The sequence below is a fragment of the Bufo gargarizans genome, chromosome 7 (assembly GCF_014858855.1).
Source record: "Bufo gargarizans isolate SCDJY-AF-19 chromosome 7, ASM1485885v1, whole genome shotgun sequence".
NCBI classification, from domain to species: Eukaryota; Metazoa; Chordata; class Amphibia; order Anura; family Bufonidae; genus Bufo; species Bufo gargarizans.
This window is the reverse complement of record NC_058086.1, coordinates 176,745,050-176,768,958: the sequence shown is the minus strand read 5'-3', so window position 1 is coordinate 176,768,958 and position 23,909 is coordinate 176,745,050. Positions and strand designations below refer to the sequence as shown.

The following is a 23,909-nucleotide window of genomic DNA, read 5'->3' as shown; positions in this document are numbered from 1 at the left end:
GGAGAAAATGATTGGCATGGCAGAACATAAAAAATGGCTTTATATGCAGATAGAGTGCTCCAATATATTCGCGATTGCTCAAATCGGCAATTAATGATGCAAATATTTTGGCGCAATACGTGCAACTTCACATTTTAGCAGGTCTGACTACATATTACTGATTGGTATTGTAGCAATGTCTGTAGCATGTCTGTATGGACAGCAGAACCTATCAGCTACACTATATCACTATCTAACCTACACCGACTATCTCCCACTAACTATCTGTATTATATATAAGCTAACTAACTATCTATCTAATGTAATAAGTGGAAAGCACAGAGCACAGCAATGACGCTGCTCTCTCTCAGAACTGCAAAAAACTGCAGAAAATGGCTGCTGGGGAGGTTCTTATATAGAAAGGGGTAGGCAACTTTCCGATTGGTTGCTAGGGATGTTGCTAAGCTCAGACAAAGACATTGCAGCCTTCTCATTGGCCCACAAGCAAGAAGCAGGGAGGGATCATGGGTTCAGATAAAAAAAATCTAGAATAATCGAAAATACGAATATATAGCACTATATTCTAAATATTTGTGAATTCTCGAAGTGCCGATATTCGCGATTAATATTTGTGATTTTAATATTTGTGCCCAACACTATTCACATTATACACTGCTTGTTTCCTCACTCCAGGAGGAGGGTGGAGTAGGAACACTGCAGTAGCTTCTCTAGACAAAAGTGTTAGGTTTAAGGATAAGGCAAATTGATCAAGTAACATGAGACATTTGATAAATGTGGCATAAAGTACTCCAACAAAGACTAAAGCAAAACTGACTGTTCCCCAGTGGCTTAGTGTGGGGGGGGGGGGGGCAGGGAGGCCGTTGCCCCGTGTGCAAAATTTTAGGGGGAGCCAGCAGGGCCGCACAGCCAATTAGGCAAACAAAGTGAGGTGATCGCCTCAGGCTGCAGGTCACAGGGAGATGAGCGCTTCAATGTGGAAACGCTCATCCACATAGTCATCTGTATCGCCGTCCTTAGGACAGCGATACAGATGGATGTGCTGTGGGGCAGGGGAGGGACAGGCGTCTCCCTTCCCCGTTCCTCTGATAGACTGCAGGCCTAGTGCCTGCAGCCTATCAGAGGCCGGTGCAGGCAGCGCAAAGACGTCATTGTGCCACCTTAGCTGTACAGTGCGGGACACAGGCCGGAAGAGGCCTGCATCACATTGCTGCCATGGAGGTAAGCATAAGTGTTTATTTTTTTATATGGTAAAATACTGGCTACTGGCACATGATTAGGGGGCCATCTATGGGGGCACTTGTTACTGGCACATGATTGGGGGACCATCTATGGCAGGAACTTCTCATTGGCACATGATTGGGGGACATCTACGGGGGCACTTCTTACTGGCACATGATTGGGGCACTTCTTACTGGCACATTATTGGGGGCATCTACTGAGGCCACAAAGAAGGAGTATTTTATATGGGGGGCTCTGTATAGCGGCATTTCATACTGGGGCACATTATGGTGGGTACTATGGGGAAGGGGAGAGAGGAGTACAATGGGGTAATCTACAGGGGCACTAAGAAGGGGTATTTCATACTTGCATATTATGGGGGAAACTGGGGGCATCTACTGGGGCACTATATATGGGGCATTTTATACTGGTACATGATGGGGGGCACTAGGAGGAAGGGGGGAGAGGAGCACTATGGGAGTATTTTTTACTGGCACATTATGGGGGCACTATGGGGACATTAGCTCAACGGGGGCATTAAAAGGGGGTATTACTACTGGGGGCATTATGGTGGGCTTTATTACTACTGAGGGTCTAGGGTGAAAATGATTACTAGTATGGGCACTATGGGAGCATTATTACTTCTGGGGCACAGTGGGGATATGTTGGGGGCACTGTAGGAGCACTATTACTGCCATGTGTGCTCTAGAAGAGAATTATTCCTATTGGTGGGACTTTTGGGAGCACTATTACTGTGGGGGCACCTTGGCACAGTATCAGCTTACCACAATTATTTTTGGGGGACGTTATGTTTACACTATTAGTGTCAGGGGCACTATTAGCTGGGCGCAGTTATTTTAGGGTACTGTGTGCCAATAATTATTAAAGGGCACTATCTGCATGGTACTACTGTTATCAGGGGGTTTATCTGTTTCTGCAGTATAATATTGGGGAGCACGTCAAGCAGAGTATTGGGGATGGTAGGATGATTTGTCCAGAAGATGGGAGAATGATGGAAATTTAGCATTTTTTGGTCTGAAGGTCTGAAAGGAGAAGATGAGGAAAGATAACATCTACATCAAAGGAGACATCACTGGATGTAAGAGGTATGGGGCGCTGTGTTACCCTGTATGTTCTGTAGGGATGGGAGGGTGGATATAGAATTTGGCCGACACTGCAGCAGCCTGGCCCCAGACATTGTAGGTCACACTGTGCGTGTTCTGAATTCTGGGGTCTCACACCCATCTACTACATTATCTGTACACAGAGCGTTATCACTGTGTTATCTATGGTGTTACATAGGACTTCAGGTGATGTCTACTACATTATCTGTAAAAAGGGGCGTGTCCACAGGTTGGGGGGGCACAATACTTGGCTTGTCCTGGGTGCTGGCAACCCACGCTATGCCACTGCTGTTTCCCTTATGATAAATTCCTTCCACAGTCTTTTTTTGAGTTTTCCTTTTTTCTTACCTTCCTTCGAAGACCCATCTTTTTTTTTGGTTTGTTTGTTTTCTGTTCACAGCCATATGAGCACTTATCTTTTGCAGTACAAGTTGTCTATTTTTTAATGGCACCATTTTTTTGTATTCTCATTTTATTATAAGGAAAAGTAACAAAATAAAATTACAATGACAAAACCCAGCAATTAGGCATCAGTGATATAAAGAGCAACAAAACAATCATATAGAAAAAACATTGTAAATGTGAGAAACACATAATAATCTTGGGCTTCACTGCCCTACTCATCAGGAAGTGAAGAACCTGTACCAAGGAAAGAAACTAGAAGGTGGAGAGAGGTAGTGGACATGTAATATCTAACAATTATCATCCTTTATTAGCTGGATATGTAGGGTTTATAACCAAGGGTGGAGAAAGGGGGGAGGGTACAGGCTAGGATGAGGTTATGAACAGGGATGTAGGTGTCTACCTAGGGCACTGCCGCCGGAATCTGTGGAGTAGCGTAGCATTTGCACAGAGATTCAGGTTACACATTTTTATGGGAGGTGGGATATAATAAACTGTCTAGCTTCAATTTCTCCGGTAACCATGATTTCTTAGCAGTATCCATTATGTCTCCAGCTCACTGAACTGAGGGTATTGAACAACAAGCTCATGTGTCAGCCTTTATCCCTTCCGATTATTGAAGGAGAGACACTTTCTCTTTTATGTGAAGCAACCATGGTTGCCATACTCTCAGAAAGGCATCTCTGTTTTTTGTTCTCCCACCCTGCCGACTCCTCAATGCAGCACAAATTTAGCATTTTAGCATACCACATAGTAATAGATGGGGGTTCTCCATTCCTCCATCTCATGGGGATGAGAAGTTTTGCTGCCGTAATCATATGGGCTGCCAGATTAGTTTTGGCCGGTCTAAAGCCCCCATCTGGCAGCCAAAGGAGAACCAGTGGGGCTGCGAGTTTTAAATGAAGGCATAATATTTTATTTATGCTGTCCTCCACTTCTTTCAAATAATGGCCTAGAGCTGGGCATGACCACCTGATATGGGAAACATCTCCAGGGCCTCCCAGAGCTTGACCAGGTTGTCCGGGTGTCGTTTTGCCATTTGTCTGCCATTAATAGCAGTGCTGAGGCCGAATGGGAATAGCCACTGATTAGGTAATTTCTTGGCTCTCAATATGTCCGTCATAGGACGTAGGGCCCTGCACTTGGCCAGGGTGCTCGCTGCCAAGTCCTGTAAAAGCAAGATCTTGCGATTGTCTAGCAGGATGTATTCTCTTTCTCTCGCTGCCTTGAGCCCCGCAGCAGTGTCCAGGTAGTTGAACAAAGCACGTATTGTGTCCCTGGGGGGATCTCCCGTAAGGGGCTTCAGTCTAAGGGCCCTGTGTGCTCTCTATAGTAATGGCGGCAGCTCGCACAGGCCACACCAGAGTCTCACATGTTTCCTTCGTCCACGGTTTTCCTGGTCCTTCAGGTAGAGTTAGGCATTGTTAATCAGTGTATGGAATGCCTGTAATTGAGACTGCATCACCCTGCTGTGCTTCATATTCGAGGCCTGGGAGTCCTCGATCGCTTCCACCCTGTGGCCCATCTTCTTCACCTCCATTTTAATATCCTCCAGGAAATTCCAACCTTATTCCGTGGGTCCGTATTATTATGGCAATACCAAATTTATATAGTTTTTATTATGTTTTACTACTTAAAAAATATCCTTTGGAAAAAAAAAAATCTTTGTATAGTCATATTCTGACACCCTTTTATATATTTCTGTCTACAGATCTGTATGAGGGCTTGTTTTTTTGTAGGGTGAGTTGTCGTAATTTAAACTGTTCATATTTTTGGTTTTCTTAGGGGGCCTGTCCCATAGATTACAATAGAATACTATTGCAGTCTATGGGATTGAGGCTGACTGTCAGGCCATGCCATGGACATGGCTTTTAAGGCAGCTAGCTCTGAACAAGGGGAAAAGTATTCTATGGGTTTCATAAAGATACTTCAGTTCCAGATAAAGAAACACTAAATTAAACACTTAGAGATAAGTTATAGTTTTGCAGTTAAGATGGAGAAGAAACTTTATTTATCGCATACCAATGATTCTTGCATCAGCGCTGTACTTAATCACATTGGTTGACGGTATTTATTTTAGATCATTTTATTCAATTCCTCTGACAAGTCTGTAGGCGTCTAAAATGATTGTCCAATATGTGATGTCCTTTCATATGTGTTTCTTATAATTAAATTGTGACAACTACAAATCTTCAATCACTCTTCTGCAATGTCTCCCACTCCTACGTTATTTCTGATGTGCATGCTTTTTTGCCTAAGAATTTATTATTACAAAGAAAGCCACGTAGTCATACATGTCGATGTAAGTCACGTAATATCACACAAATTGGTGTCATGTTGTGAATGTTCATGATAGAAAATTGAATGCTACTGTAAATGAAGAAAAAAATGATATAATGTGGTTGAAAAAAAGAGTAATAATTTTTATTTAGATGTGATGATCAAAGACTAATGTGTAAGTCTTCTGGTCTTATATTTTATTTGAAATGCGTTTAAGCATATTTTCTGTTATTTGTTTATGACCTAAGGCCCATCTTTACATTACCACAAACTTACTGTCCATTGGACACTGTCATACTGGAGGTGCTGGCAAAGCGGTTTGCTAGAGTGTGCAACAGTGGCACAGTTATATTGCCAGTTATGGCCTGTATGTGGCCAACTCAACTCTACTGTTCCTCCCTTGCCCTATGGACCCTGCTATGTTGCCCCACCCAACAGTTAGTGCTAAATAATAGTTAATTTTCTCCTAGTGGTTCTGTTCTGTAATTACTAATTAAAGGGGTTATCACCGGAATTAATTATGATGACCTATACTAAGCATAATTCATCATTATCATATCAGTTCCGACCCCCCCCCCGATCAGCTGTTTCAAGGAGCCTCTGTGCTCATCGGCCATGATGTATGGTGACGTCACATGGCCTAGGAAATGGAGTACCCAACCTCTTCTAACAGCTGATTGCTGATCTGATATTGATGATCTATCCAGAAGATAGATCATCAATATAAATTTCCAAATAACTCCTTAAGTAATCCAGTAATACATAGCACGGCTTTACCAGAATTATTTGCCAGTTATTGAGCTTTCCATCTGTTTCCAGGTGGTTCCACCTGGTGCTATGCTTGTTTACCCTGAAGATATCCTGTGATTTTGACCTTGGCTTTGCTTTTGACCGCGTCTGAAGGATCTACCCTTGACTGACTGAAAACCTGATGTTGGTTATTGAGTTTTGCCTTTATTTTGCCCTCTTGTACTTCTTTGGTTCTGACCCAGCTAACTGAAAACTCTACTGTCCATGATTACTGAGTACTTTACTGGTTCTAACTCAGCTAGTCAACCACTCTAATGTAGCTGATTACTACATATGTTCCATTACCTTCCATGTAGCCTTCTGTTACTCTGTCAGTTGGCGACTCCTCTGCTGACGTAACCAGGGGCTTAATAACATCCACGTCCACCGTGTCTTCCAACAGGCTCTGGTGAAAACTTTCTGAAGCTCTTAGACTCTACTACCCAAAGTTGCCTGTACAAAGTCGTACTATAGAAGCCTTTTTACTGGATAGATACATTACATAAATTAGGCTATCTATCTGAGGTGCCTATAAGAGGTGCCAAGGTAGCAGTCACTACCGGCCCAGGAGCCTGAGGGGGCCCAAAGACCCTTGTGCTGCATAAGAAGACACTGGTATTATAGAAAGAGCCTGCTGGTCAAGTTATACTTCTGGTTGGAGGGAAGGGGTTTGGTCAGGAATTTAGCAGAGGGGGGGGGTCTATCTATCCATTCAACCATATAGTTACATTCCTGTCTGTATTTGGCTATTTTAAAAGGGTTAGCTAAACAAAAAATATATATCACCTATCCCCAGGATGCCTCACCCACTTTTTACTAGAATGGGGTTCCTGATACCACATTCTAGAGGTCTTTAAATAAAGCAGTGGTAACACATGAACACTGCAACTCTGATCAATGCCTGTGGAACTGACAAATATAGCCAAGTGCTGTATATGGATGTCCAGTGGATGTTTTTGTGGAAAGATCTCATGTGGAACGATTTGGAATTGTACAGCTGTTTTTACTCAAATTAAACAAGTGGAAATGTTATGATGAGGAACATGCATTCTTGGCTTCCAGGGTTCATGTGGACAGTCAAGTGGTCTTTCAGCCTAAGTAAGAATGCTTCCCATACAGACTGGCATGTACATTATTAATTGACATCTAGAGAGAGAGAATAGGGAAAGAGAACTGGAAACAGTGTATGTTCTGTCAATTTCAGTCTATTCAGTCTGCTTTGAATGCAAGGTGGAAGGCTAGGAGAGAAAAGGCAGCTTGCCATAGACAAAGGTTGTAAGACCTTCTTACCGGATTCTATAATAGAATTAGCAGCCCTGACAAACTACTGCTGCAACAGATTAAATCCGGTACAGGCTATTTCATTATTTTTTTATATTAACCCCTAAAGGACCCTGGGATTTTCCATTTTTGTGTTTTCGTTTTTCACTCCCCACCTTCCCATAATCCTAACTTTTTTATTTTTCCATTCTCATAGCCTTATGAGGGCTTATTTTTTGTGGGACAAGTTGTAATTTCTAATGGAAACATTTACGGTTGCATACCATGTAGTAGAAAGCGCTAAAAAAAAATCCAAATGGGGTAGAATAGGGAAAAAAAGCAATTCTGATAAAGGTTTTTATTTTTTACACTGTACACTATGCAGTAAAATTGACCTGTTATCTTCATTCTCCAGGTCAGTACAGTTACAATAAAACCACACTGGTATAATTTATTTTGGGGTTTTAATACAGAAAAAGAAAATAAAAACCTTTGGGGGGAAAAAAATGTATAACCATATTCTGACTCCTATACATTTTTTGTAGTAATGTGTACAGGGCTGTGTGGGGGCTCATTAGTGTGTGCAACTTTTTGATCACTTTCTATTAAAAAAATTATTGGGTAAATGAAAAGAAAATTGCAAATTGTCTTTTTTTATTTCTTTTCCCGTTACGCCATTTTCCGTATGCCATTAATATTGTTATATTTTAATTGTATGGGCATTTGCGCACCCGGCTATGCCCATAATGTTTATTTTTTTATTGTTTAAGTATTTGTATTTTAAGGAAAGGAGGGTACTTCTATGTTTTGAGCTGGTGGACTGATGGCCTTAAGTTTTCCTGCAAAATGTCTTGATAAACTTGGGAATTCATTTTTCCTTTGATGATAGCAATCCGTCCAGGCCCTGACACAGCAAAGCAGCCCCAAACCGTGATGCCACCATACTTCACAGTTGGGATGAGGTTTTGATGTTGGTGTGCTGTGCCTCTTTTTCTCCACACATATTGTTGTGTGTTTCTTCCAAACAACTCAACGTTGGTTTCATCAGTCCACAGAATATTTTGCCAGTACTGCTGTACTGCTTTACAGGATGGCCACTCCGAGAGAGAGTAGCAGCAGTGCTGAACTTTCTCCATTTATAGACAATTTGTATTACCGTGGACTGATGAACAGCAAGGCTTTTTTGAGATACTTTTATAACCCTTTCCAGCTTTATGCAAGTCAGCAATTCTTAATTGTAGGTCTTCTGAGAGCTCTTTTGTGCGAGGCATCATTTACATCAGGCAATGCAATGCTTCTTGTGAAAAGCAAACCCAGAACTGGTGTGTGTGTGTGTGTTTTTTATAGGGCAGGGCAGCTGTAACCAATACCTCTAATCTCATCTCATTGATTGGACTCCAGTTGGCTGGCAGATGCAGATCAGATCACATTTTATGACCAATTGTTGCAAAAAACCATATCATTCTAAAGGGTTCACATACTTTTTCTTGCAACTGTATATTTGTAAAAACTAATTTGTTTTTTTTTACTTCTTTTTAATTCACCTTAAGTGACAATAAATAACTAGCAATCATTAAATTGCCTATTGTGTTTATTGATGTCTATGAGCAAGGTCGGAACAAGGTGCCTGCTCAAATCGCTGAGCAGGCACCTTGGCTAAATGCGCGTGGGGGTCCTGTGACTGACCCCCGTGTCAATTCAGATCTGCGGTTTACAGCTTTTCAATGGTGCGGCAGCGGGCGCAGGTGCCATCGGGTCCCCGTGGGGCCGTAGGGGGAAACCGATGGCATGGAAGGCAGCGCAATTCCTAAGGAAGGCATCGCGCTGCCTTCCGGTGATGAGCCTGTGAGATCCATCCCCCTGGATCTCACAGGTCGGAAGCTGTATGAGTAATACACACAGTATGTGCTAAATAAACAATTTTTTGTCACCTTACATCACAAAAAGTGTAATTGCAAGCGATCAAAAAGTCATATCCCCCCAAAATAGTGCCAATCAAACCATCATCTCAACCCGCAAAAAAATGAGACCCTACCTAAGATAATCGCCCAAAAACTGAAAAAACTATGGCTCTCAGAATATGGAGACACTAAAACATGATTATTTTTTTTGTTTAAAAAATGATATTATTGTGTAAAACTTGCATCCGTAATAACTTGCTCTATAAAAATATCACATGACCTAACCCCTCAGAGGAATACCGTAAAAAAAAAAACGGTGCAAAAAAAGCTATTTTTTTGTCACCTAACATAACAAAAAGTGTAATAGCAAGCGATCAAAAAGTCACACGCACCCCAAAATAGTGCCAATCAAACCGTCATCTCATGCTGCGAAAATCGTACCCTACTTAAGATAATCGCCCAAAAACTGAAAAAACTATGGCTCTCAGACTATGGAAACACTAAAGCATGATTTTTTTTCTAAAATGAAATCATTGTTTTGTTTATGTAAGTTTTACACAAAGTATACATATTAGGTATCGCCGCGTCCGAGACTACCTTGTCTATAAAATACCACATGATCTAACCTGTCAGATCAGAATGGCCTGGATAAGTCAAAGCGTTTTAAAGTTATCACCACTTAAAGTGACACTGGTCAGATTAGCAAAAAATGGCCTGGTCCTTAGGCCTCTTTCACATGGCCGATGCGGAAACATGTGCGGGTGCGTTTCAGTAACACCCGTGATTTTTCCGCGCGAGTGCAAAACATTGTCATGCGTTTTGCACTCGCGTGAGAAAAATCGTGCATGTTTGGTACCCAAACTCGAACTTCTTCACAGCAGTTCGGGTCTGGGATCGGTGTTCTGTAGATTGTATTATTTCCCCTTACAACATGGTTATAAGGGAAAATAATAGTATTCTGAGTACAGAATGCATAGTAAAATAGCGCTGGAGGGGTTAAAATGTGATGAAGGCAGTGACATCATCAAAGGTCCTATTGCTCACAGTTAAAGACAGAAGCGATGCTGGGCTACGCGAACAAGTGGATTAAGGTGAGTTAATTTTTATTTTTATTTTTTTAACCCCTCCAGCCCTATATGTTATAAGGGAAAATAATAATGATCGGGTCTCAATCCCGATCGTCTCCTAGCAACCGTGCGTGAAAATCGCACCGCATCCGCACTTGCTTGCGAATGCTTGCGATTTTCACGCAACCCCATTCATTTCTATGGGGCCTGCGTTACGTGAAAAACGCACAAAATAGAGCATGCTGCAATTTTCACGCAACGCATAAGTGATGCGTCAAAATCACCGCTCATGTGAACAGCCCCATAGAAATGAATGGGTCGGTATTCAGTGCGGGTGCAATGCGTTCAACTCACGCATCGCACCAGCGCAGAATACTCGCCCGTGTGAAAGGGGCCTTAAAGGGACTCTGTCATCATATTTGTGCCCTATAAGCTAAATATATGGCCATGTCGGTGCTAATCACATGAATCCTAAACTGCCCTTATTAAACCTGCTTGTGGCTCTATTAGCCCAAAAGGCAGGTTTTTATAAGCTGTCACTCATCTACCTAAGGTGCCCAAGGGGTTTTGCGTTAATCCAGGATGCCCGCCTGAACCCCTCACCGTCTGGTGCCCAGCGCCGCCTTCCTCTCCTCAGCGCCGCCTCCTCAATCCACCCGTCCCTCTGCCAGATCCTGAGCCTGCGCTTGCGCTCTAGGCTCAGCCTGATGCGCCGCGGACTCCTAGCAGCGGCTTCGTTGAGCGAAGTGCGCATGCGCATCAGGCCGGTGCATGCGCACTTTGCTCAACGAAGCCGCTGCCACGAGGCAGCGGGGCATCAGGCTGAGCCTAGTGCGCAAGCGCAGGCTCAAGGTTCTGGCAGAGGGATGGGTGGATTGAGGAGGCGGCGCTGAGGTGAGGAAGGCGGCGCTGGGCACCAGGCGGCGAGGGGTGCAGGCGGGCATCCTGGATTAACGCAAAACCCCTTGGGCACCTTAGGTAGATGAGTGACAGCTGTTTTTTGGGCTAATAGAGCCACAAGTAGGTTTAATAAGGGCAGTTTAGGATTTATGTGATTAGCACCGACATGGCCATATGTTTAGCTTATAGGGCACAAATCTGATGACAGAATCCCTTTTAGGTGAAAATGAGCCCGGTCCCTAAGGGGTTAAAGGGGTTTTTCCACAAAAAAATATTCTATAGTTTTCAAACTGGCCCTGGATCTGAATACTTTTGTAATTGCATGCAATAAAAAATTCAGTTAAAGAGGACCTTTCACCAGAATAAAACTTCTAAAGTAACTATACAGGCATGTAGAGCGGCGCCCAGGGATCTCCCTGCACTTACTGTTATACCTGGGCGCTGCTCCGTTCTCCCGTTATAGCCTCCGGTATCTTCATAGTTAGGCTCCACCCAGGGGAACCTGCCGGCGCCTCCTTCTCCCATGCTGCAGCGCTGGCCAATTACAGCGCTCAGCTCATAGCCTGAGAGAGAAAAAAGCCTCTCAGACTATGAGCTGAGCGCTGCGATTGGCCAGCGTTGCAGCATGGGAGAAGGAGGCGCCGGCAGGTTCCCCTGGGCGGAGCCTAACTATGAAGATACCGGAGGCTATAACGGGAGAACGGAGCGGCACCCAGGTATAACAGTAAGTGCAGGGAGATCCCTGGGCGCCGCTCTACATGCCTGTATAGTTACTTTAGAAGTTTTATTCTGGTGAAAGGTCCTCTTTAAGGGTACTTTTACACTTGCGTTATTCTTTTCCGGCATTGAGTTCCATCCTAGGGGCTCAATACCGGAAAAGAACTGATCAGTTTTATCCTAATGCATTCTGAATGGATAGCAATCCATTCAGGATGCATCAGAATGTCTTCAGTTCAGTCTCTTTGCCTTTTCAGGACGGAGATAATACTGCAGCATGCATTCCGGAACACTTGACAGGAATGCCGGCATTTTTCCCCATTGACATGCATTAATGCTGGATCCTGCCCCGAGTGTTCCGGCAAAACGGATCCGCATGCTTAGACTGCAAAAAAAATTGAAAAAAATAAATGCCGAATCCGTTTTTCCAGATGACACCGGAGAGACGGATCCGGCATGTCAATGCATTTGTCATACAGATCAGGATCCTGATCGTCTGACAAATGCCATCAGTTTGCATAGGTTTTGACGGATCCGGCAGGCAGTTCCGGCAACGTAACTGCCTGCCGGAATCCTCTGCCGCAGGTGTGAAAGTACCCCTAGCCACTGAGTAATTCAATAAAATGTATCTGTATAGTGCCATCCTGTTTTTTTTTTTTAATTATTATTTCTTTGTCCGACTCACTGGGAAGGCCGCACATGCTTAGTTTCATCCTTCAACTGTCTCCTGAGCTGTGATAGGGAGAGAGATGTAGCAGAAAGGACAGATGCCCTGAGCTGCAGCAGAAAGACACGAGACACTCCCCTTGATCTGCCAGCTTGTTATAAATCTAGCAGAGCAATTGTAGAAATGAATAGGGAAATCTCTGGATCCATGTGAGGTACAAGGGCTGCTTCTAGAGATTGTCACGTTCTGTATGATGTCTGATTTTCATTTTTTACATAAATCATGGGATAACCCCTTTAAAGGGATTTTCTGGGTTCACATTATTGATGGAGTACCATTAGGATAAGCCAATAATATCAGATTGATGAAAATCTATCAGAACCCCCCGTGATTAGCTTTTTGAAGGGGCCACAGCCAAGTATAATGTGCAGTACAAAAGCAAGAATTATATGCTTTCATTTCTTAAAGGGTTTCTTTGGGAATGTGATATTTATGGATAGGTCATCGACATTAGATTGGTGTTGGTCCAACTCCTGACACCCCTGCTGATCAGCTGTTTAAAAAGGCCGCTGCACTTACCGAAGCCCCGCAGCCATCTCACAACTTACCATGCACAGCTCTGTACATTACATAGCGGCTGTGCTTGGTATCGCAGCTCAGCGCCATTAATTTAAACGGGACTGAGCAGCCTTTATGCCGCATGACCAATAGACGTCACTGGCCTAAGAACAGGCCTAAGCGCTCATGTAGAGCTGAGGCCTCAGCTGATCGGAAGGGATCTGGGAGGCTGACCCTCACTGATCTGATATTGATGACCTATCTTGAGGATAGGCTATCAATTTCAAATTCCCAGATTACCCCTTTTATTTGCTTAGGTATTTGTGGATAAAGATTTACAAAAATATAAGTCCTAATTAGCTCTCTCTAGTCTTGTGCAATATAAAACCCCACTTATATGGTAATAAAATATTTTACAAATGTAAATGAAGACCAGGATTTATGGCTCGTGTGAAGAGCATCTTCCTATCCTCAGCAATAGTGACATTTGGCAGATTCAGGAATAAATAATATTATGTGGCAAGGGTATGCCTTATCAAACATATGCAGATCAGAGCTAATTAATGCAAATTAAGGCTTCCTGTCTATCTAGTGGGAAAAGAAATGTCCAAATGTTATGAAATCCAGTTAGTATGCTTATTACCGTAATTGTTTTATATGGGGCGGCTCTTAATTAAAATATGTAAATTGATCTTAATTGCTGTGTGCTAATGGGGTCCATGTTATATCATCACGGATCTCTTAAACTCTATGGCCAGGGGAGTAAAGTTTTATATAGAATTTTAATAATCTTTGATTAAATGACCTTTACTCGTTATGCTGCAGATTTCTAGAAAGCCATGGGAGCTTTGCCTTCAACACTGTTTGGTTGTAACTTTAGCTGTATTGGTGTTTCATTTTTTTAACGTTATTCCTTCCTTGTCCCTTCTTGATGCATTTTCCGGACAGACAGCACTGGAAGCCATGGTGGGTGTCTGCTCCCGGTTTTTCTCCATTCAATGGGGCCAAACTGTGAGCAGATCCAGGCATTTCAAGTGAAAAACTGTAGCAAAAACCATGGAAGCTTCTGCTACAGAATGCACAGACCGTCAAAATCCGTCACGTGAACATACCCTTATAGTGTTGTCACAATTATCACTCACACACCATATCCTTATGACGAACATATGAATTGGGCTTGGCGTGACTTTACCTGGGCTCATTCTTTAACCCCTTTATGTCAACCATCTGTATATATACGGTACATCCTAATCTTCAATGTATTGTCAATGTGTAGAATGTCAAATATCACTGTATGTTGTTTTGCCATTAAAGAGATTGGGCAAGTCCATTTCTGCTGACGTGACTGGAATTTGAAGTGGTCATCTTTTTTTAGATAAAAAAGTGCCAAGTATAGCGTTGAAAGCAAGCCGTACTACCAGCTAAAGGCAGGAGATACAAAAAAAAATTTGGGGGACAAATTGTTACACATAGGAGAGTGCAAAGACTATTTGTTTTTCTTATAATTTCTTTTGTGAAATTTGTACATTAACTTACAAATAGGATAAAAGAACTTTTTGAATTGCACAATTTCCCCCCATTATTCTCTATTCCTCACTACATAAAACAAACAAATAATATTTACAGATATTTTTGGAACCATATGGAAGTTATAAAAAGCATAAAAATATAAAAAATATCCTTGTAAGAAAAGAAAAATGATATATAAAAATTAAGTATGAAATAAAAAAGTGTACTCTTACGGGATTAAGACTGGAGATTTACACACTGGTCTTAAGTGTCTCTGTACTGCTGGAGGAAGCGTCAAAGTTATTTGGAAGTGCAGGCCTTCACATCATTTTGGCGCTTCCTCCAGCAAGCCGTGCAACCAACTTAAATCTACATCAGCCAAAAACTAGTATAGAAAATGATGACTAGGACAGGCCTGTCTTCCGGTCCTCTTCCTCGCCCACAACATGCCCGTTTTCTTGTCTTGTCGTAAAAGTGGCGTGAGTGGGGAAAAGTGGCAAAATATGTTGCAAAATGACATGCCACAAAATCTATGACTGATATACACCACAGAAGTGGTGCATATCAGTTTAAAAATAAGCCCCTTAGAATGTATTATTTTGAAAAGATTAAAATTTTATGTTGACATTCAACCAATTTTAGCCTTTTTCACTTAAATGCCACCAATATCCAACTATTTTGCCATAAATTGGTCATGGAAAACTCACCCCCATATTCCGTGTATTAAAATTCTACACATTAAAAAACAGCCATAGGGACAAAAATAAATAAATAAAAATAATAATAATCCTACAATGAGTCCTCTCCCAAAGACCATTTCTTTGAGAAAACCCCTCTTGTATCAGATTTACTGGGAAATATTTTCAGTTCTATCATATACTATGCAAACCAGCCATATTTTTTTTTTTAGAGAGTCACCCCTGGAATTTTGGGCGGTTGTCTTCAATTTTTTTTGTTATTCTCAATAATAACAAATCATAGACTAGCAATACTAAGTTTCATTAGCAGTCAGATCACTTTGACTGGTATTCCCTTGAGGCTACCATCATCTTGTCATGGATTGTAAGTTATAGCAATATCATATAACTGATCTATGAAGCTAGCAAATATACTTCTATAGACCAGGAGCTACGGTATACTATTTATATTCTCATAAAGGTCAAATGTCAACTAGCAAACTGCACAGGAAATAGTAATTTTTTTTTGTCTCCTGTGCTCGGTATTTATGTGCATTTATATTCAGCATTATGTAAATATTTAATCCAACGTTTTTAGCATTCACTTTATCTTGTTTTTGTTATTTTTTGGCAGGATATAGTGACAAATGTTTCACCAAGAATAATACGAGGAACAACCTCCGGCCACGTGTATGGTCCAGGACAAGGTTCATTTTTAAATATTGAACTTATCAGTGAAAAGACTGCGGCTTACTGGTGCAAATCTATCACTGAATTGAAGGCTGACTTTCCTCAACATGTAAGTTGCATTTAGTTAAACTACTGTTTGTTTTTTGCATGGTTTGACAATATGAAGGGGTCCACATAGGATCCCAGACCTGTTAATTGTAATAGTTGGAAGTTTTGAAGTGACCCAGGCCGATGGACCATTTTGTGCTACATTCATCAAGGCCATGATGCAGGTAAAATAGTTCTTTTCGATTCTAATTTCATTAGACACATACAACTAATGGTTGGATGTAGAGATGAGAGAATGGATTTTTTGGAATTGAAATTCGACCTGATTATTTAATTAAGCTCCCTGAAATAACATTAATTCATAAAGATAGCAGCATAAAAATCATATACAACATAAATGGCAGCAGTAATTCATAAATATAGCAGCATAAACTTTCATTAAAAAAATTGTCTGAGTAGCGGCAATAGTCATCAGAGTCCAACCTATGGAAAACTGCAATCTGTATATTCAGCAAAGTGCAACAGTGCAATTATAGCAGCAATAGTTATCAAAGTCCAACCTATGTACAACCGCAATTCGTATAGTCAGCAAAGTGCAGCAGTACAATTAATAGCAGCAAGTCATCAAGGTCCAACCTATGGGCAACCGCAATCCGTATAGTCAGCAAAGTGCAGCAGTACAATTAATAGCAGCAAGTCATCAAGGTCCAACCTATGGGCAACCGCAATCCGTATATTAGATCTTTATAAATGTTAATCCTCCTATGTGTCCAGATGTTACTTTTTGGTAAATGTACTGTCAAATGCTCCTAGTTCCAAATAGTATTGCCTCTGACTTTCAGTAGCAAGCGCACAGATAAATGTCACAAGCCTTTAAACAAGACAGGGAGGACTAAGTAGCACAGTGCGGTAACATGCCGCGGTGGCGTCCCACCTCTTGTTATTACTGTTTCAGTATTACCTTAGTCCGATCGATGTTCAGCTGTCTTTATGCGGGCTTGGCGATTCCCAATGAACCGGATGTCAGATGACTGCGCGCTAGTTGGAATTTCGTATCATCAGCTGACTGTGCGCTTGTTGAAGTTGCGTGTCATCAGAGCTTTCTCCAAAGATTGCCGGTCCTCCGATGTGTACTGTCTTTACTTCAAATCCAGAGGGACTTCTTTAACCAGCATGCCGGTGCAAGGTATAACCCATACGCGTTTCAGGGATATTGAAATGACCCCTTCCTCAGTGGTAACCCAGAATATTCGCGCTCAACACTAATGAACACTGGAAGATCTGCATGTAAACTCCCTGTTGGGATGTAGCGATGCTGAGAATAGGGGAAGGAAAATCCTGACGTGAAAAATAGGTATATGGGACAAGAATAAGTAGTGTTAAGGGCACTGGGAGCAGAGATAATATGTCACAACCAGACAGCTGAGAAGCTCTGACAGAGGCCTTTCAGAACCTCCTCCTTGAGTTTCTGTGTTGTGGTATTCAGCTCCTCCTCTCGTCAGCCTCTCTCAGCTGTCATGTGTTGGACTAATTGCTTCCCTTTAAATTCTTCCCCAGAAGGCTTTTCTGGGCGGCTTATACTACTTCCTGGAGTGTGTGTGCACGCTGACTCTGTCCTCCTGTTTGCTTCAAAGCTAAGTGTTGTACCTTTATCTGTTATTATCTGTTTGCTGGATCCCAGGTGACCCTGACTCCCTCCGTATCTTGTGTAGGGAGCCGGTGGTCGTGTCCCCTCACTATTGTAGGGTGCTCAGGGCTTTATAGTCAAGGTTTGTGGATATGCAAACCTCCACCATTCGGATCTTTGCATAGGCTGAGCAGCCAGGGAAAGTGCCAGGTCTTCTGCAGGGGTCTCCCTTGGTTCCTTCGTTTTTGGATCCAGCAAGTCGTTTATACATGTTGCTTTGCCTTGTTTCCTGTACACCGTCCGTGACATAATACAAATTATAAGAGTACATTAACATAGGATAGTATAAATTGATGACAGATCCACTTTAAGGCCTGATTCTGGAACCCTCATTAGAAACAATGCCACAACAATGAACAAGAACAATATACCCACCTGTGGATCTCTGGAAAATAGCAACAGTGCCATGTAAATGAAGATGGTGAAAAGACTTGAATTTAAATCAAAACCGAAATAATCCCAGAATATCTTTACTATGGTCTGTATTGTTTTGAAGGAACCAATTACATTATTCCTCCAGCAAAATTATATTTGAAGAGCGCTGTTTTGAGCTACACCTTTCATGCGATACTCCAAAAATTGCCGGGACAGTGGAAATGCCAGGAAAGTTATTTTTAGGGATGGGGTGTACCATGATTTTGCATAAAAAATAAGATAGGATTTTGCTTTCATTTGATTGCCTCTTTAACTAAGATAATATCAACATTTAGCTTCCCTAGACCCGCACCTAACAAACTGCCATGCTAAAGATGGTAAAATCTATACACCAGGTTCGAAATTTTCAGCAAATTCATCACTTTGAAGTATAAATGAGGTCTAAAATGTGTAAATACTGGTTCATCTCTAGTAAACACATCACTGTCCAATGTGCAGTGTTCTAATTCCGGGTTCCGTATGAGGACATTGAGGAACTTCAACAAAATTACAGCCAACTGTGATTTCCTGGAAAATGAAAGAGATTTTTTCTGAATTATTTAAAATATTCAAGCTACAGCAGCATTATAAATAGCCCAGCAGAAATGTTGAGTAGGATGCATATGATTGCAAAAGTAGAATCGGTTCCACAATTAAACCATAATAGGAGGAGGTTATACACCATTTGTAATATGCTTTGCATTAACAATAATGATTAGTATCCTGTGCAGAGCACTAAAATAGCTGTGACTGGTTTATACATTGACTCATCAGATCAGGTTGTCTGAATGCTTGCTGCTGTTCAGGAACTGAATCACAGCAATGACAGCGATGATGTATATAAAAATGTGATTTATCACATTAGGCCACCTTCATTTATTGCTCTATTCTGATGCTCAAGTACACATTTTCGTGATGGACTGACTCTTAGGCCCCTTTCACACGGGTGAGTTTTCCGTGCGGGTGCGACGCGTGCGGTGAATGCATTGCACCCGCACTGAATCCGGACCCATTCATTTCTATGGGGCTGTGCACATGAGCGTTGATTTTCACGCATCACTTGTGCGTTGAGTGAAAATCGCAGCATGCTCTATATTGTGCGATTTTCACGCGACGCAGGCCCCATAGAAGTGAATGGGGTGCGTGCAAGCAAGTGCGGATGCGGTGCGATTTTCACGCATGGTTGCTAGGTGGCAGTCTATTCACTGTATTATTTTCCCTTATAACATGGTTATAAGGGAAAATAATAGCATTCTGAATACAGAATGCATAGTAAAACAGTGCTGGAGGGGTTAAAAAAAATAAAATAAAAATTTAACTCACCTTAGTCCACTTGATCGCGAAGCCCGGCATCTCCTTCTGTATCCTTTGTTGAGCAGGACCTGTGGTGAGCATTAAATACAGGTAAAGGACCTTTGATGATGTCAGATCACATGCTCCATCACCACGGTGATGGACCTTGTGATTGGAGCATGTGATCTGACATCACCACAGGTCATTTAGCCCACAGCTCATTCAAGAAGTAAAGAGACCGGGAACTACGCGATTCAGAGGAGAAGGTGAGTTAACATTTTTTTTTTTTTTAACCCCTCCAGTGCTATTATACTATGCATTCTGTATTCAGAATGCTATTATTTTCCCTTATAAACATGTTATAAGGGAAAATAATACAATCTACAGAACATCAATCCCAAGCCCGAACTTCTGTGAAGAAGTTCGGGTTTGGGTACCAAACATGCGCGATTTTTCTCACACGAGTGCAAAACGTATTACAATGTTTTGCACTCCCGCAGAAAAATCGCGCATTTTCCCGCAACGCACACGCCTCTTATCCGGGCCAAAAATATGATGCCCATGTGAAAGAGGCCTTAGTGATCCATGGCTATGCAGCAAAAGTGCCAATCTGTGATGCTATGTGTGTTCATGAACCAGGGATCAGCAACCTCTGGCACTCCAGGTGTTCTGAAACTACAACTCCCAGAATCCTCCTTTCACTTCTATGGGAGTTACAAGAACAGCTGAGTAAGTTTGCATGCTGGGAGTTGTAGTTTCACAGCAGCGGGAGTGCTGAAGGTTACTGATCCCTATCATAGACCTTGCTATCAGTGGCGTAGCTAAAGGCTCATGGGCCCTGGTGCAAGAGTTCAGCTTGGGCCCCCCTTCCCTCAGTGCTTTGTGGCCAGGGGCAGGGAAGCACATAGCCTTTGTGCTGCCTGAGGCAAAAATTGAAATGGCACCCACCTCCCCTTGCCAAATTCTTGATCTAACCCCTTCCCTTCAGCCAGAGGTGTAGCTTCACCTGCATGCGCTTTCTATAATACCAGTTTCTTTTTATGTGGCAAAAGGGTCTTTGGGCCCCCTCAGGCTCCTAGGCCCAGTAGCAAATGCTACCTCTGCACCCCCTATAGCTTTGTCCCTGCTTGCTATCATAGCCAGCATTAAATTGTTCAGTAATTTGTGCTTTAGTATTTCTTCCATGCAACAGACTAGTCAGGCTAGCCTCTGCGCTCCATGAGCATCAAAAAGCCTTGGGTGCCCATGACTCTGTTACCAGCTCATTAACCTTCCTTCCTTGGATGACTTTTATGTGCTAACCCCTGCTTACTAAGAACACCCATCAAGATCTGAAGTTTTGGAGATGTTTTGAGCCAGTCTAAAATTCCAGATTTGGTCCTTGTCAAATTCGACAAGATCATTACATTTGCCCAGTTTTCTTGCTACCAATACATCAATTTTAGAACTCACTCTGTGCTTGCTGCTCAATATTATCCTCTTACTATACCTGTCCACGGCCATCTTACAATGATAACCAATTCCTGTTGTCCCCTAGAAGGGCTATTTATTGCCTTAAATGATCATTTCTGGTGGAATACAATCCACTATGGGAAATGGAACTGAGAGACTTTTTTAGGAAGTAGCCAAATGACAAGGACCTCACTCTTGCCAGACTGGCCTTGATTCTGCTAAATGTGTTTCTTTGGCCAAGAAACTGCCTGGACAGCATTATTCAGTGCCACATGGAGCCCACAATCCACATTTTACTAAATTTTACACCAAAGTTGCAAACAGTTCTGGACTGGAATTTATGAAGGGATGCTGAGAAGTTCCTGGCTTTGTCCCCTTCCAGTTGGAATTGAAAAATGAATTTGGTACCATATGAAAGATTGATATTTTGTTATGTAACTGTGCAAATTTCAGATATGTATGGTTGTTATAACTATTTTTTTTCAGGTAGAACCTGAGATTGCAGAGGCACAAGGAAGTTTCATGTCTGTGGAGTTACCGGCCGTCGTGAAATTTTTGTTTCTCAGATGTGAAATTTCCTTGTGCCTCTGCCATCTCAGCTTCTGTCTGAAATTAAAATAGTTATAACAACCATTATTGCATAACAAAATATCAAGCTTTCATATGGTACCAAATTCATTTTTCAATTCCAACTGGAAGGGGCAAAGCCAGGAACTTCTCAGCATTCCCATGTACATATATGGCAATACCGATCTGTGTAAAATATTCAATCACTGAACACCTCACGTAAACAACAGCTTTAAAAAGGTTGTGAAAGAATGAGCAAGACCTGTAAAGGAAAGTTTTCTTACCTGTTTTCTGCTCCTTTTCCTCCAGACCTGCAATGCTCCACTGGACTCCCTCGATGTCAACATCTGGTTGAACATCGCCGTAGCCAATCACTGGCTGGTTCGGAGAGTAGTTCCCCTTGAATCATGTGACCATTTGTCACGAATTAAGGGGAGCCGTTCACCACCGCGGCCAGTGATTGGCTGCAGAAATGTCAAATCGGATGTTGACATTGAGGGAGTCCAGCAGAGTATAACAGGAGCGTAGAGCCAATGCTGGGAAGTAGGTAAGTAATCTTTCCTTAACAGATCTGACTAATTGGAGACGGGGGGTGAAGTTACCACCCCCCTCCCCCCCCCCCATCCATTCTTGCACAACCCTTTTAATTTTTGCAAGAAGGTGAAATGTTACCAAGATGTACTGTGGTTAATTGTGAGGTTGCATATTTCATGCACAGATTCTAAAAAAAATAACACATAGGTTGAAAGGTTAATGTTTGATTAAATTATTCATACAAGAGAAAGGATTGGGAGGGGGGTTTATAAAATTAGATAGAATAGAGGCCAGATATGTCAAGCCATTCTGAATTACTAGTCTTTATCACTATGCAGAATCTTCTTATTAAACATTGCACCTTCAGTCTATAAATCTATTCTTTTGGCGCTACCTTAATATGTCCATATCCATCTGCATTGACAGATTTTACAGTCTTGGATTTCCCAAGAGACAACAGTGTTACCAATGTCAGTGTCTGGCATTATTTACTTCTGTCTTCTATTATTACGTTGATAACAAGATAATTTCTGTGGTTCTCACAGACATGACAGGATATGCCATTGTTAGCTCTCTTATTGCCGAGGCTTTGATGTCCTGTATTTGTTATGTTTAATAAGGGCCATCTTTTATTTAATTACTACTCTAAATCAGATAGCGCTCAGGATTGTAGGAAAAAGGGTCAACACATGTAGAGCTGAACATTTTTTGTTGCTGAGCCAAAGACATTTTCTAAGCGAATAACATAAAACATAGTTTTTTTATTTTATTTATATGATCAGAAGTACATTGGGGGTCATTTACTAGCAGATATATGCCAGCTGCCTGGCGTATATATCTGAAGCAGATTGCAGAGCAAAGGTAATTTGTGCCGCAATCTGCGACTTTTCACACCAGGTCTAAAATAGGGGCATGGGTAAGACAGGGGACAGGCCAGCAGGCCCGTCTCATATATCATTTTCTACACTTGTTTTAGGCGTAGAAAATGTTCTAAATATACACCAGCAAGAAAGCTGGCATAGATTTAGACCGGCGGTGGATGCGCCAAAGTCATCTAGAGGCTAGCGCCTTTACATAACTTTGGTGGATCCATCGTTAGTGCAGGGGTTATTAAGACCGGCATTTAATAAATGACCCCCATTGTGTTATCTCTGGTAGCAAAATGCAGCAAACATTCCAATATTTGAGTCAGAAATGCTCAGGTTCACAACCATATTATCTAATGTTATTTATCCCTAAAGGGGTTGTCCAACTTCATATAGATTTTTTAAATACCCCTCACCCAGCGCGACCTGTCAAGGAAAGCATGATTGCCCACTCTACGATGGTCAGTTCTGGCTCTGGGGCTCCACAGCTGTCTTCCCTTCACTTCGGTCCCCGCTAGTAAACTTCTGTCTTGGATGGAGTCACGTGCGCCTCTACGGCCAATGATTCTTTCATAATAGACAAGATGTTAGGGGGCTTACTTTAAAAAGGACCAAATCCTGGAAAAACACTGTTTTTTTCCAGTTTCTGGAAATAAATGTAGCTAAAAATAGGCCAAAAAGCCACAGAATAAAACAAAACAAAAAACAAAAACACTTCTCACCTCTTCAATCCCTTGGCGGTCCAGGGCACATGCTCTGGTGGTCCCTGTTTGTCCATGACCACTGCAGCCAATCACTAGCCTGAACAATCTGGGCTCAATAGTGCTCGTTGAGCACTGAGGGGCGATTCTAGTAGTACTGCAATGGCTGTGGAGGCCACTTGTGAAAAAAGCAGGCAGAAAACAATTGGATTGGAAAGGGACTAAAGAGGTGAGTGGTGTTTTTTTTTCATTTAAGCTTTTTTTAAATTCACATTTGTCAGAGACCCGTGGTTTTGCTGCAGTTTTCAATGTGGTTTTAACCACATAGTTAAAAATGTCTTGAGTAAATGCACCCGAATAGTATGTCCCTGCACAGTCTAATGCTATCCAATCAGTGATGAGGGGGGCAGATGGGGAAGGGACACACACCCCAACTTGTAGCACCCATCTGGATATTTATTGCAGACTGCTAGTAATTCATTCATAAACTTTAGAAGGGTTGCGCCGGGTTTTATATTGATGATCTATCCTCAGGGATAGGTCATTAATATCTGATCGGTGGGGGTCCGACTCCCGGCACCCCCCCTG

At 42.0% G+C, this 23,909-nt stretch overlaps 1 protein-coding gene across 1 annotated transcript in view; it reads left to right on the top strand.

Moving 5' to 3' along the window:
- DPYD (dihydropyrimidine dehydrogenase) overlaps nt 1–23,909 on the top strand; it is a 1,350,396-nt gene that overhangs the window by 927,495 nt on the left and 398,992 nt on the right. The window contains exon 14 of the mRNA XM_044302252.1: nt 15,704–15,868. Coding sequence (XP_044158187.1) covers nt 15,704–15,868 — 165 coding nt within the window. The remainder of the gene's footprint in view (nt 1–15,703; nt 15,869–23,909) is intronic.